The sequence below is a fragment of the Schistocerca serialis genome, chromosome 10 (genome assembly GCF_023864345.2).
Source record: "Schistocerca serialis cubense isolate TAMUIC-IGC-003099 chromosome 10, iqSchSeri2.2, whole genome shotgun sequence".
In the NCBI taxonomy this organism is placed as follows: domain Eukaryota; kingdom Metazoa; phylum Arthropoda; class Insecta; order Orthoptera; family Acrididae; genus Schistocerca; species Schistocerca serialis.
The window spans coordinates 62,993,545-63,006,376 of record NC_064647.1 but is presented as its reverse complement, the minus strand read 5'-3'; the positions used below and the strand labels follow the sequence as shown (position 1 = coordinate 63,006,376).

The following is a 12,832-nucleotide window of genomic DNA, read 5'->3' as shown; positions in this document are numbered from 1 at the left end:
GTGAACGCACATTGGAAGGGTGTATTCGTCATCGCCATACTGGCGTATCACCCGGCGTGATGGTATAGGGTGGCATTGGTTACACGTCTCGGTTACCTCTTGTTCGCATTGACGGCACTTTGAACAGTGGACGTTACATTTCAGATGTGTTACGACCCGTGGCTCTACCCTTGATTCCATCCCTGCGAAACCCTACATTTCAGCAGGACAATGCACGACCGCATGTTGCGGGTCCTGTACGGGCCTTTCTGGATACAGAAAATGTTCGACTGCTGACCTGGCCAGCACATTCTGCAGATCTCTCACCAATTGAAAGCGTCTGGTCAATGGTGGCCGAGCAACTGGCTCGTCACAATACGCCAGTCACTACTCTTGATGAACTGTGGTATCGTGTTGAAGCTTTATGGGCAGCTGTACCTGTACACGCCATCCAAGCTCTATTTGACTCAATGCCCAGGCGTATCAAGGCCGTTATTACGGCCAGAGGTGGTTGTTCTGGGTACTGATTTCTCAGGATCTATGCATCCAAATTACGTGAAAATGTAATGACATGTCAGTTCTAGCATAATATATTTGTCCAATGAATACAAGTTTATCATCTGCATTTCTTCTTGGTGTATCAGTTTTAATGGGCAGTAGTCTAATTAGAACTTCTAAAAAGTCTGACTAACATTCTTGGGAGCTAGCACATTTTTCATGAGCAGTCTGCTTTCTACATCCACATTTCAGTTGCGAACTAACTTTTGAACTGGCGAAAATATGGGATACTAATTTTGTGGGGTTTTTTGCCCACTCGTCTCGTATAGATTGCCTAAGGGATGCTACATTCTCGGAATGCTATACAACAACTCAAGCGAATGGCATCAGCTGTTTTATTTCAATAAAGCAGATTGACAGTACTTAACTTGAATTAACAATGGTGTCACAAGTGATGGGCGACATGCAACATAAACCAGAGTCCTTGCTGTATACAATGTTCAAACAGGCAATGGATATGGATCATTAATAACTGTCCTCGTAGCACTATCTGCTAGGCCTTGCTAATGTTCTGCGAATACCGTCCACTTATGTCCGCCTAGGCTGGCAGGAGCGGCGCTTGTATTCACCTCTTGCAGAGGTCGCCCCTGTCTTGATGCGCTCCTTGTCAAGGCTGAAGTCGCCTCACCGCCTTCTCTAGTCTTGCGTTCTTCCTCATCGTTTTTACGCTTGTGGTTACGCTAGTGCAAATTAGTTTTCACAGTCAATACTGGAATACCTTAAATTACGCCTTACAGCACGATAAACTAAAGCCATTTCACCTACTGCAGCACGATCACATCAATTTTTCTTACTTAAGTTTACAAAATATTCCGAGAGTTTAGAACTGCCTACTCTTTAACATTCCTTCAGTTTACGTCCTTTATGAAGATCAGATTAAAACTTATTTTTCATAATTCAGTTTTATAACAAGTGACTTTCTTGTCCGATTCTACATGGCCGAACACGACGTCTTTTCTCTCAGGTACAAGTCGTGTGGAGCCAATAAGTTCTACATGGCGTTGAATATGGTCCCCCTGAAACCATTGATTCCATATTAGCAAGACTGTCGTATCCCGAAGGGACGCAAGCAGCATTTTGGCAGAACGATTAACGGCTGCCTGAATAGGCCACATCCCGCCGCTTGTGGCACGTGTAGTTTGATGTTTCCTTTTCTTACTGTCTACACTATTGATCAAAAGTATACAGACACTTCGCTCAAAATGACTTACAAGTTTGTGGCGCCCTCCGCCGGTAATGATGGAATTAAATATGGTGTTGGCCCACCCTTAGCCTTAATGACAGCTTCCACTCTCGCAGGCATACGTTCAATCAGGTGCTGGAAGGTTTCCTGGGGAATGGCAGCCCATTCTTCACGGAGTGCTGCACTGAGGAGAGGTATCGATGTCGGTCGCTAAAGCCTGTCGATGTTGGTCGGTGAGGCCTGGCACGAAGTCGGCGATCCAAAACATCCCAAAGGTGTTCTATAGGATTCAGGTCAGGACTCTGTGCAGGCCAGTCCATTACACGGGTGTTATTGTCGTGTAATCACTCCGCCACAGGCCGTGCCTATGAACAGGTGCTCTATTGTGCTGAAAGATGCAGTCGCCATCCCCGAATATTCTTGAACAGTGGGAAGCAAGAAGGTGCTTAAAACGTCAGTGTAGGCCTGTGCTACGCAAAACAACAAGGGGTGCAAGCGCCCTCCATGAAAAACACGACAACACCATAACACCACCGCCTCCGAACTTTACCGTTGGCTCTGCACACGCTGGCAGATAACGTTCACCGAGCATTCGCCATACCCACACCCTGCCATCGAATCGTCACACTGTGTACCGTGATTCGTCACTCCACACAACGCTTTTCCACTGTTCAATCGTCCAATGTTTACGCTCCTTACACCAAGCGAGGCGTCGTTTGGCATTTACCGGCGTGATGTGTGGCTTACGAGCAGCTGCTCGACCATGAATTCCAGATTTTCTCACATCCCGCCTAACAGTCATAGTACTTGCAGTGGATCCTGATGCAGTGTGGAATTCCTGTGTGATGGTCTGGATAGATGTCTGCCTATTGGACATTACGACCCTCTTCAACTGTCGGCGGTCTCTGTCAGTCAACAGGCGAGGTCGGCCTGTACGCTTTTGTGCTGTAGGTGTCCCTTCACGTTTCCACTTCACTATCATATCGGAAAGAGTGGACCTAGGGATGTTTAGGAGTGTGGAAATCTCGCGTACAGACATATGACGGAAGTGACACCCAATCACCTGAACACGTGGTGCGCCTGATGCTGCCCTTTCACGATGTGTAATGTCTACTGGCAGTAGGTTGCAGCACAATATACCTAATATGAAAAACACATGTTTTTGGTGATGTCCGGATACTTTTGATAACATAATGTATCAAGCATAACATGGTATTCTCACAGCCAATGAACATTCAGATGGAGATTTCTGAATGACAAACGGACTGCATAATCTTACCTTATACACAGAAACTAGTTGGCATTACTGCTACCTACTGGAAAGCTGATCATTTGCATTATAGTATACTAGCGAACCCGATAGTGCTTCTTATTCACGTAATACTGTATTAATTGCATATACATCCTAAACTCCTTACTCGCTCTCTCTATCACCTCCTTCTCCCCTCTTCTGTGCATCACTTCCTCCCCACTCTCTCTGTCCATATCTTCATCCCTCTCTCTGTGTCCATTATCGCCCCCCCCCCTCCCCTCTCTGTCCATCTCCTCGTCACCACTCTCTCTGACTTGAGCCTTGTTTATTCGTATTGGAAGTGAAATGCTGGTTGGGAACTGAAGTCGATCAAAATGAATGGGTAAACCGGGTGGGATCATTGGTATTTGGGGTATGAGGGATACCACTCCAGGTGCTGGGTCTGTATAGCAGTTTCAGTGGCAGTATTTCGCATAGTTTTAACCTGCGAATGGATAGGATTAAAAATATTCGGACGTTTCAAATTCCGGAATACAATTCCTATCATAAGCCGATACACCACAAATACAATTTTCCCGTTTGCTATAAAACCCACGGCGGGGAAGAAAACAAAACAGTACAATATTGTGCAAACTTTTTGTTTGAAATTATGTATTAGGAAAAAGAATGTATTCGGAGGAAACATTTCGTGTAATTCTGTGTTATTGTAGTAGAAACCGAAGCTGCACATTTTCACAGCACAGCAGAGCATTTTCTCTCCCGCACTTAGGTATAACAGAAAAACTTCACATTGTCGTATAAAACAACATAACTTATGTGTGATCGAACGTTTATTACAATATCGTCTTAAAATTTAATCTGTGAAGAACTTACCGCAATTTTTGCTGATAACGCTTCCTCTATTTATATTAAATATAAATCTACATATTACATACACAAAAAAGTATGTATCCCACATCTGTCCGAATACTTATGAGAGTATCGTGTAAAACTTTGAAATAAATCGCTGAAGAACTTTCCGAGATTTTTGGTAACAACGTTTTCCCGTTGTATATTACATATATGTTTCTGTATTATATATATTAAAATATTTAGCTTCTGTTCATCCAACGTTTATTAGAGTATCGTGTACAAACTTGAAATAAATCGGACAAGAACTCTTCGATATTTTTGCTAACAATGTTAAGCAACGACAAAAAATTAGTTACAATTTTAGCAACCAGGTGCAAACTGGCGCTGTACGGCATCTCGTTGATGTCTCGAGTGCTCATATTGAACAAATTATGTAAACAACAGTTAATAATAAAATTAAGATTAGGTCTTTCTCATTTGTTTGTCCTTTCCTGAAAACCAGCATTAGGTCTTTCTCATTTGTTTGACCTTTCCTGCCCACATCCCATTGCTGATCCATTAAATATGGAAACAAATCTGTACCTCTTTCTTGCATTCACAGCGCCACATTTGCACCTGGTGGCCAAAATTGGAACTAATTTTTTTCCAGTGTAAACCGGTTTCGCATTAAGCATTAGAATATCTACTAAGTTTTGCTGTCATAAGATAGCCCACAGTGAAACAATAAAAAAAATAGAAAATTAAATGAGAAACCTCTGCCAGAATTTACACTTTAATTGCAGCCAGCCGGATTGAGTGTTTGCGCCGAGCTGACCAGCCGTACCTTCGGGCAGCGCCTCCAGACAGAAGCCCTCCTGCTCTGGGGAGGAGCCCTGCCCGTCGGCCATGATGCCCACCGCGGCGTTCAGCGGCTCGTCCCGCAGGAAGAAGCGCCTCAGGAAGGGCACCAGCTGCGGGCCGTCTCCCTCTGTTAGCGTCCGGATGGCAAAGCCTGGCGAGGACATGACCTGCACAAGCAGAAGCGTGCTTGTAGCTGTCTTTGTATAGTAATTTCATTACCCAAGTGGACACAGATGGCTGCTACAGAACTCTCGGTACTTATCTATCAAATTCAGAAAACTGGAAACTATGAAACAGGAACTAGCGGTTTCTTCATGTGTGGATCCACAGGCCCGCTGTTTGTTTTCTTTTTGGTCATCAGTCTACTGACTGGTTTGATGCGGCCCACGACGAATTCCTTTCCTGTGCTAACCTCTTCATCTCAGAGTAGCAACCTACGTCCGCAATTATTTGCTTGACGTATTCCAATCTCTGTCTTCCTCTACAGTTTTTGCCCTCTACAGCTCCCTCTAGCACCATGGAAGTCATTCCCTCACGTCTTAGCAGATGTCCTATCGTCCTGTTCCTTCTCCTTATCAGTGTTTTCCACATATTCCTTTCCTCTCCGATTCTGCGTAGAACCTCCTCATTCCTTACCTTATCAGTCCACCTAATTTTCAACATTCGTCTATAGCACCACATCTCAAATGCTTCGATTCTCTTCTGTTCCGGTTTTCCCACAGTCCATGTTTCACTACCATACAATGCTGTACTCCAGAGGTACATCCTCAGAAATTTCTTCCTCAAATTAAGGCCGGTATTTGATATTAGTAGACCTCTTGGCCAGAAATGCCTTTTTTACCATAGCGAGTCTGCTTTTGATGTCCTCCTTGCTCCGTCCGTCATTGGTTATTTTACTGCCTAAGTAGCAGAATTCCTTAACTTCATTGACTTCGTGACCATCAATCCTGATGTTAAGTTTCTACTACTTCTCATTACCTTCGTCTTTCTCCGATTTACTCTCAAACCATACTGTGTACTCATTAGACTGTTAATTCCGTTCAGCAGATCATTTAATTCTTCTTCACTTTCACTCGGGATAGCAATGTCATCGGCGAATCGTATCATTGATATCCTTTCACCTTGCATTTTAATTCCACTCCAGAACCTTTCTTTTATTTCCATCATTGCTTCCTCGATGTACAGATTGAAGAGTAGGGGCCAAGGGTACAGCCTTGTCTTACACCCTTCTTAATACAAGCACTTTGTTCCTGATCGTCCACTCTTATTATTCCCTCTTGATTGTTGTACATATTGTATATGACCCGTCTCTCCCTATAGCTTAACCCTACTTTTTTCAGAATCTCGAACAGCTTGCACCATTTTATATTGTCGAACGCTTTTTCCAGGTCAACAAATCCTATGAAAGTGTATTGATTTTTCTTTAGCCTTGCTTCCATTATTAGCCGTAACGTCAAAATTGCCTCTCTCGTCCCTTTACTTTTCCTAAAGCCAAACTGATCGTCACCTAGCGCATTCTCAATTTTCTTTTCCATTCTTCTGTATGTTATTCTTGTAAGCAGCTTCGATGCATGAGCTGTTAAGCTGATTGTGCGATAATTCTCGCACTTGTCATCTCTTGCCGTCTTCGGAATTGTGTGGATGATGTTTTTCCGAAAGTCAGATGGTATATCGCCAGACTCATATATTCTACACACCAACGTGAATAGTCGTTTTGTTGCCACTTCACCGAATTATTTTAGAAATTCTGATCGAGTGTTATCTATCCCTTCTGCCTTATTTGACCGTAAGCCCCGCTGTATAGTGTGATAATTATAGAACCATACAAAAAAAAGTGGCACGGGTAAAATACAGGGAGCGTACAAATTGTACAGAAAGCAGATGGCAGTTATATGAGTCGAGGGATATGAAAGGGAAGCAGTGGTTGGGAAGGGAGTGAGACAGGGTTGTAGACTCTCCCCGATGTTATTTAATCTGTATATTGAGCAAGCAGTAAAGGAAACAAAAGAAAAATTCTAAGTAGGTATTAAAATCCATGGAGAAGAAATAAAAACTTTGAGGTTCGCCGATGACATAGCAATTCTGTCAGAGACTGCAAAGGACTTGGAAGAGCAGTTGTACGGAATGCACAGTGTCTTGAAACGAGGATATAAGATGTACATGAACAAAAGCAAAACGAGGATAATGGAATGTAGTCGAATTAAAACAGTTGATTCTCAGGGAATTAGATTAGGAAATGAGGCACTTAAAGTAGTAAAGGAGTTTTACTATTTGGGGAGCAAAATAACTGATGGTGGTCGAAGTAGAGAGGATATAAAATATAGACTGGCAATGGCAAGGAAAACGTTTCTGAAGAAGAGGAATTTGTTAACGACAAATATAGATTTAAGTGTCAGGAAGTCGTTTCTGAAAGTGTTTGTATGGACTGTAGCCATCCATGTATGGAAGTGACACAAAAAAATGGTTCAAATGGCTCTGAGTACTATGGGACTCAATTGCTGTGGTCATCACTCCCCTAGAACTTCGAACTACTTAAACCTAATTGAGCTAAGGACATCACACACACCCATGCCCGAGGCAGGATTCGAACCCGCAACCGTAGCAGCAGCGCGGCTCCGGAGCGCCTAGAACCGCACGGCCACCACGGCCGGCGGAAGTGAAACATGAACGATAAATACACTCCTGGAAATGGAAAAAAGAACACATTGACACCGGTGTGTCAGACCCACCATACTTGCTCCGGACACTGCGAGAGGGCTGTACAAGCAATGATCACACGCACGGCACAGCGGACACACCAGGAACCGCGGTGTTGGCCGTCGAATGGCGCTAGCTGCGCAGCATTTGTGCACCGCCGCCGTCAGTGTCAGCCAGTTTGCCGTGGCATACGGAGCTCCATCGCAGTCTTTAACACTGGTAGCATGCTGCGACAGCGTGGACGTGAACCGTATGTGCAGTTGACGGACTTTGAGCGAGGGCGTATAGTGGGCATGCGGGAGGCCGCGTGGACGTACCGCCGAATTGCTCAACACGTGGGGCGTGAGGTCTCCACAGTACGTCGATGTTGTCGCCAGTGGTCGGCGGAAGGTGCACGTGCCCGTCGACCTGGGACCGGACCGCAGCGACGCACGGATGCACGCCAAGACCGTAGGATCCTACGCAGTGCCGTAGGGGACCGCACCGCCCCAGCAAATTAGGGACACGGTTGCTCCTGGGGTATCGGCGAGGACCATTCGCAACCGTCTCCATGAAGCTGGGCTACGGTCCCGCACACCGTTAGGCTGTCTTCCGCTCACGCCCCAACATCGTGCAGCCCGCCTCCAGTGGTGTCGCGACAGGCGTGAATGGAGGGACGAATGGAGACGTGTCGTCTTCAGCGATGAGAGTCGCTTCTGCCTTGGTGCCAATGATGGTCGTATGCGTGTTTGGCGCCGTGCAGGTGAGCGCCACAATCAGGACTGCATACGACCGAGGCACACAGGGCCAACACCCGGCATCATGGTGTTGGGAGCGATCTCCTACACTGGCCGTACACCACTGGTGATCGTCGAGGGGACACTGAATAGTGCACGGTACATCCAAACCGTCATCGAACCCATCGTTCTACCATTCCTAGACCGGCAAGGGAACTTGCTGTTCCAACAGGACAATGCACGTCCGCATGTATTCCGTGCCACCCAACGTGCTCTAGAAGGTGTAAGTCAACTACCCTGGCCAGCAAGATCTCCGGATCTGTCCCCCATTGAGCATATTTGGGACTGGATGAAGCGTCGTCTCACGCGGTCTGCACGTCCAGCACGAACGCTGGTCCAACTGAGGCGCCAGGTGGAAATGGCATGGCAAGCCGTTCCGCAGGACTACATCCAGCATCTCTACGATCGTCTCCATGGGAGAATAGCAGCCTGCATTGCTGCGAAAGGTGGATATACACTGTACTAGTGCCGACATTGTGCATGCTCTGTTGCCTGTGTCTATGTGCCTGTGGTTCTGTCAGTGTGATCATGTGATGTATCTGACCCCAGGAATGTGTCAATAAAGTTTCCCCTTCCTGGGACAATGAATTCACGGTGTTCTTATTTCAATTTCCAGGAGTGTATTTTGGACAAGAAGAGAATAGAAGCTTTAGAAATGTGGTGCTACAGAAGAATGCTGAAGATTAGATGGGTAGATCACTTAACTAATGAGGAGATATTGAATAGGATTGGGGAGAAAAGGAGTTTGTGGCACAACTTGACTAGAAGAAGGGATCGGTTGGTAGGACATGTTCTGAGGCATCAGGGGATCACAAATTTAGTATTGGAGTGTAGCGTGGGGGGTAAAAATCGTAGAGGGAGACCAAGAGATGAATACACTAAGCAGATTCAGAAGGATGTAGGCTGCAGGACGTATTGGGAGATGAAGCAGCTTGCACAGGATAGAGTAGAATGGAGAGCTGCATCAAACCAGTCTCAGGACTGAACACCACAACAACATGAAACAAGTACATTATTTACAAACTACAGCGTGCACACACTTTATTCATCATGTAAGATACTGGAATATAGATTATGACAAGTTCGATGCGCCTGCCATCATTGGCGCTGACGTGGCGCAGAGGAATAGCGAAATTCTGCATGACCCGCTGAAGTGTTGGAACGTAGATGCTGTCAATGACCTCCTGAAATACTGTTTTCAGCTGGGCAATGGTTTTCACGTTATTGCTGTACACCTTTAATATAGCCCCACAAAAAGGAGTGGCACGTGTTAAGATCCTGGGAATATGGCAGACACTCGAGGCCCATGCCAGTGGCCTCTGGGTGCCCCAGAACCAGAATGCGGTCCCCAAAGTGCTCCTCCAGGACATAATACACCCTCCTGCTTCGGTATGGTCGAGCTCCGTCTAGTAAGAGCCACATGTTGTCGAAACCGCGATCACTTTCGATAATGGGGATGAAGTCAGCTTCCAAAAGCTTCATGTACTGTTCGGTAGTCACCGTGCTATCAAGGAATATCGCACCGATTATTCCGTGACTGGACACTGCACACCGCACAGTCACCGATTGAGGGTGAAGAGACTTCTCGATCGGGAAATGTGGATTCTCAGTTCCCCAAATGCACCAATTTTGTTTATTGACGAACGCATCCAAATGAAAGAGGGTTTCGAACCCATCCAACTGAAAGAGGGTTTCAAAACCATCCAGATGAAAGAGGATTTCGTCACTAAACCAAACCACACAACGTATACTGATTCACAACATGCACCGCTGCCAACCGTGCAGTTGAAGCGTCGTAGCGTAAACATTTCAGAAGTTGTGACGATTTTATTTTATATACTTCAATAATTGTCACCCTGTAATTTCTATATGGTAAAATAATTTTCGAATTTTTTATATTCGTGAGCGTCATACATATAACGTGGCAGCGCGAAACGAAAGAACGAAAGTAACTTTGGCACGATGTCGAACTGTCAAGTAACATAGGTCGATCAAACTTAAACCACACACAGAAAGAACGACTACAGCATAATACAGAAGGTAATTGAAAGAAATACGCAATGACACGGATAGGAATGACATTTTTATTCAAAGACAATAATTACAATGAGTCACTGCGATTTATTATAGCCACCTGGACATTACAAAAGACGAGTCATGGTTGTTGAATAAACTGCACGATCACCAAGGACGGCAACGCAGGCTACAAGTCTGGTGATGGTGGTGATGTGTGGTCTGTGGGGCGCTCAACTGCGCTGTCATCAGTGTCTGTAGAAAGGCCCAGTTTCTTCACAGTCCAATCTAGCCACCGTCACGAAGGATGAGGATGATGAAATGATGTCGTCAATACAAACACCAAGTCCCCACGCAGACAAAATCCCCAACCCTGCCGGGAATCGACCCAGGGACCCTGTGATCCAGAGGAGGCAACTCTAGTACCTAGACCACGAGCTGCAGGCAACAAGTTGGGTAACGAGTTTTTGTTGTAGGACATTCACTTCCTCCAGCAGTACGGTTGACAACTGCTGATGGCCGTTGGGCGTGTGGACGTGCTACAGCACGTTCCCCACCGCATCCCAAACGTCCTCGATAGGATTCAAGTCGGGAGAAGGGGCCGGCCAGTCAATTTGCCGAATATACTCTCGTCCTGAGAGCTCATCCACCTGTGCCGATCGATGAGGTCTCGCTTGTCCTCCATGAACATGACGTCAGAGCTGACTGCACACCGAAAAGGGTTCTCTTAGTTATAGCATAAATCAACAGATTGGAAATCTACGTAACCGTACAGTTCGAAGGAAGAGGCAAATAACGTTGTACTTCATCTCCAAAAGTAAGTAAAGGAACACTGACATTTCATACACTATGTGATATCCAGACACCCCCAAAAACATACTTTTTTCATATTAGGTACATTGTGCTGCTACCTACTGCCCGGTACTTCGTATCAGCAACCTCAGTGATCATTAGACATCATGAGACAGCAAAATGTGGTGTTCCGCGGAACTCACGGACTTCTAACGTGGTCAGATGATTGGGTGTCACTTGTATCATACGTCTGTAGGCGAGATTTCCACACTCCTAAACATCCCTAGGTCCGCTGTTTCCAATGTGATAGTGAAGTGGAAACGTGAAGGGACACGTACAGCACAAAAGCGTGCAGGCCGACCTCGTCCGTGGACTGACAGAGATTGCTGGCAGTTGAAGAAGGTCGTAATGTGTAACAGACAGACGCCTATCCAGACCATCACACAGGAATTCCAAACTCCATCAGGATCCACTGCAAGTACTATGGCTGTTAGGCGGGAGGTGAGAAAACTTAGATTTCCTGGACGAGCGATTGCTCATAAGCCACACATGACGCCGGTAAATGGCAAACGACGCATCGCTTGGTGTAAAGAGCGTCAACATTGGACGATTGAACAGTGGAAAAACGTGTGGAGTGACGAATCACGGTACACAATGTGGCAGTCCGATGTCAGGGTGTGGGTATGGGGAATGGCCAGTGAACATCATCTGCCAGTGTGTGTAGTGCCAACAGTAAAATTCGGAGGCGGTGGTGTTATGGTGTGGTCGTGTTTTTCATGGAGGGGGATTGAACCCCTTGATATTTTGCGTGGCACTATCACAGCACAGGTCTGCATAGATGTTTTAAGCACCTTCTTGCTTCCCCCTGTCGAAGAGCAATTCGGGGATGGCGATTGCATCTTTCAACACGATCGAGCACCTGTTTATAATGCACGGTCTGTGGCCGTGTGGTTACACAACAGTAGCATCCCTGTAGTGGACTGGCCTGCACAGAGTTCTGATCTGAATCATATAGAAAACCTTTGGGATGTTTTGGAACGTCGACTTCGTGCCAGGCTCTAGCGACTGATTTCGATACCTCTCCTCAGTGTAGCACTCCGGAAAGAATGGGCTCACATTCCCCAAGAAACCTTCCAGCACCTGATTGAACGTATGCCTGCGAGAGCGAAAGGCGTCATCAAGGCTAAGGATGGGCCAACACCATACTGAATTCCAGAATTAGAGATGGAGGACGCCACGAATCTGTAAGTCATTTTCAGCCAAGTGTCGGTATACTTTTGATCACGTAGTGTAGATATTTTTATTTGTATGAAGCAAAAACATGAACATATCAAATAAATTTAATTATTTAAAAATCAATGGAAACCGCTTCAAGGGGGGTGGGGGAGGGAGATAGGAATTTAAAAAAATATCCCCGCTTAAATAATGGAAATCTCCTAACAGTGGTTGGCTTGGAGAGGGTGATCATACAACGATACTGCAGGGCCGCATACTAACACTATATTGAATTCAGGTTCCATTGTACCCCAAGTTACTGTTGAGTTGTGACATAGGCATATGTAGTCTTTAAGGCACCAGTCTGACGCAGTCATCCCTTCGTATCGAAAAATAGCAACGCTTAATCTCGGCACAGGCGCCCGAGGACTGGATGTCTGTGTTGTCCTCATCATTACCTCATAATCACCATTGGTGACAGCGGGTAGATCGCACTCTGTAAAAATTGGGACTTTGAACGGCGCTGATGAACGCGCGGTTGAGAGTCCAAGAAACCAAACATCATCATTTTCGACACAGGTCAAAATGAAATTTTAATTGTCATATGCCCCTCTGATGTCACATACATATCTTACACCGTAATCCAATAGTGACCTACGCAATAGATTCGAACAC

General features: G+C 45.7%; 1 protein-coding gene across 1 annotated transcript in view; it reads right to left on the bottom strand.

Moving 5' to 3' along the window:
- LOC126425279 (arylalkylamine N-acetyltransferase 1-like) overlaps positions 1–12,832 on the bottom strand; it is an 84,761-nt gene that overhangs the window by 34,121 nt on the left and 37,808 nt on the right. The window contains exon 2 of the mRNA XM_050088252.1: positions 4,648–4,831. Within this exon, the coding sequence (XP_049944209.1) occupies positions 4,648–4,828 (181 nt within the window). The 5' untranslated portion in view covers positions 4,829–4,831. The remainder of the gene's footprint in view (positions 1–4,647; positions 4,832–12,832) is intronic.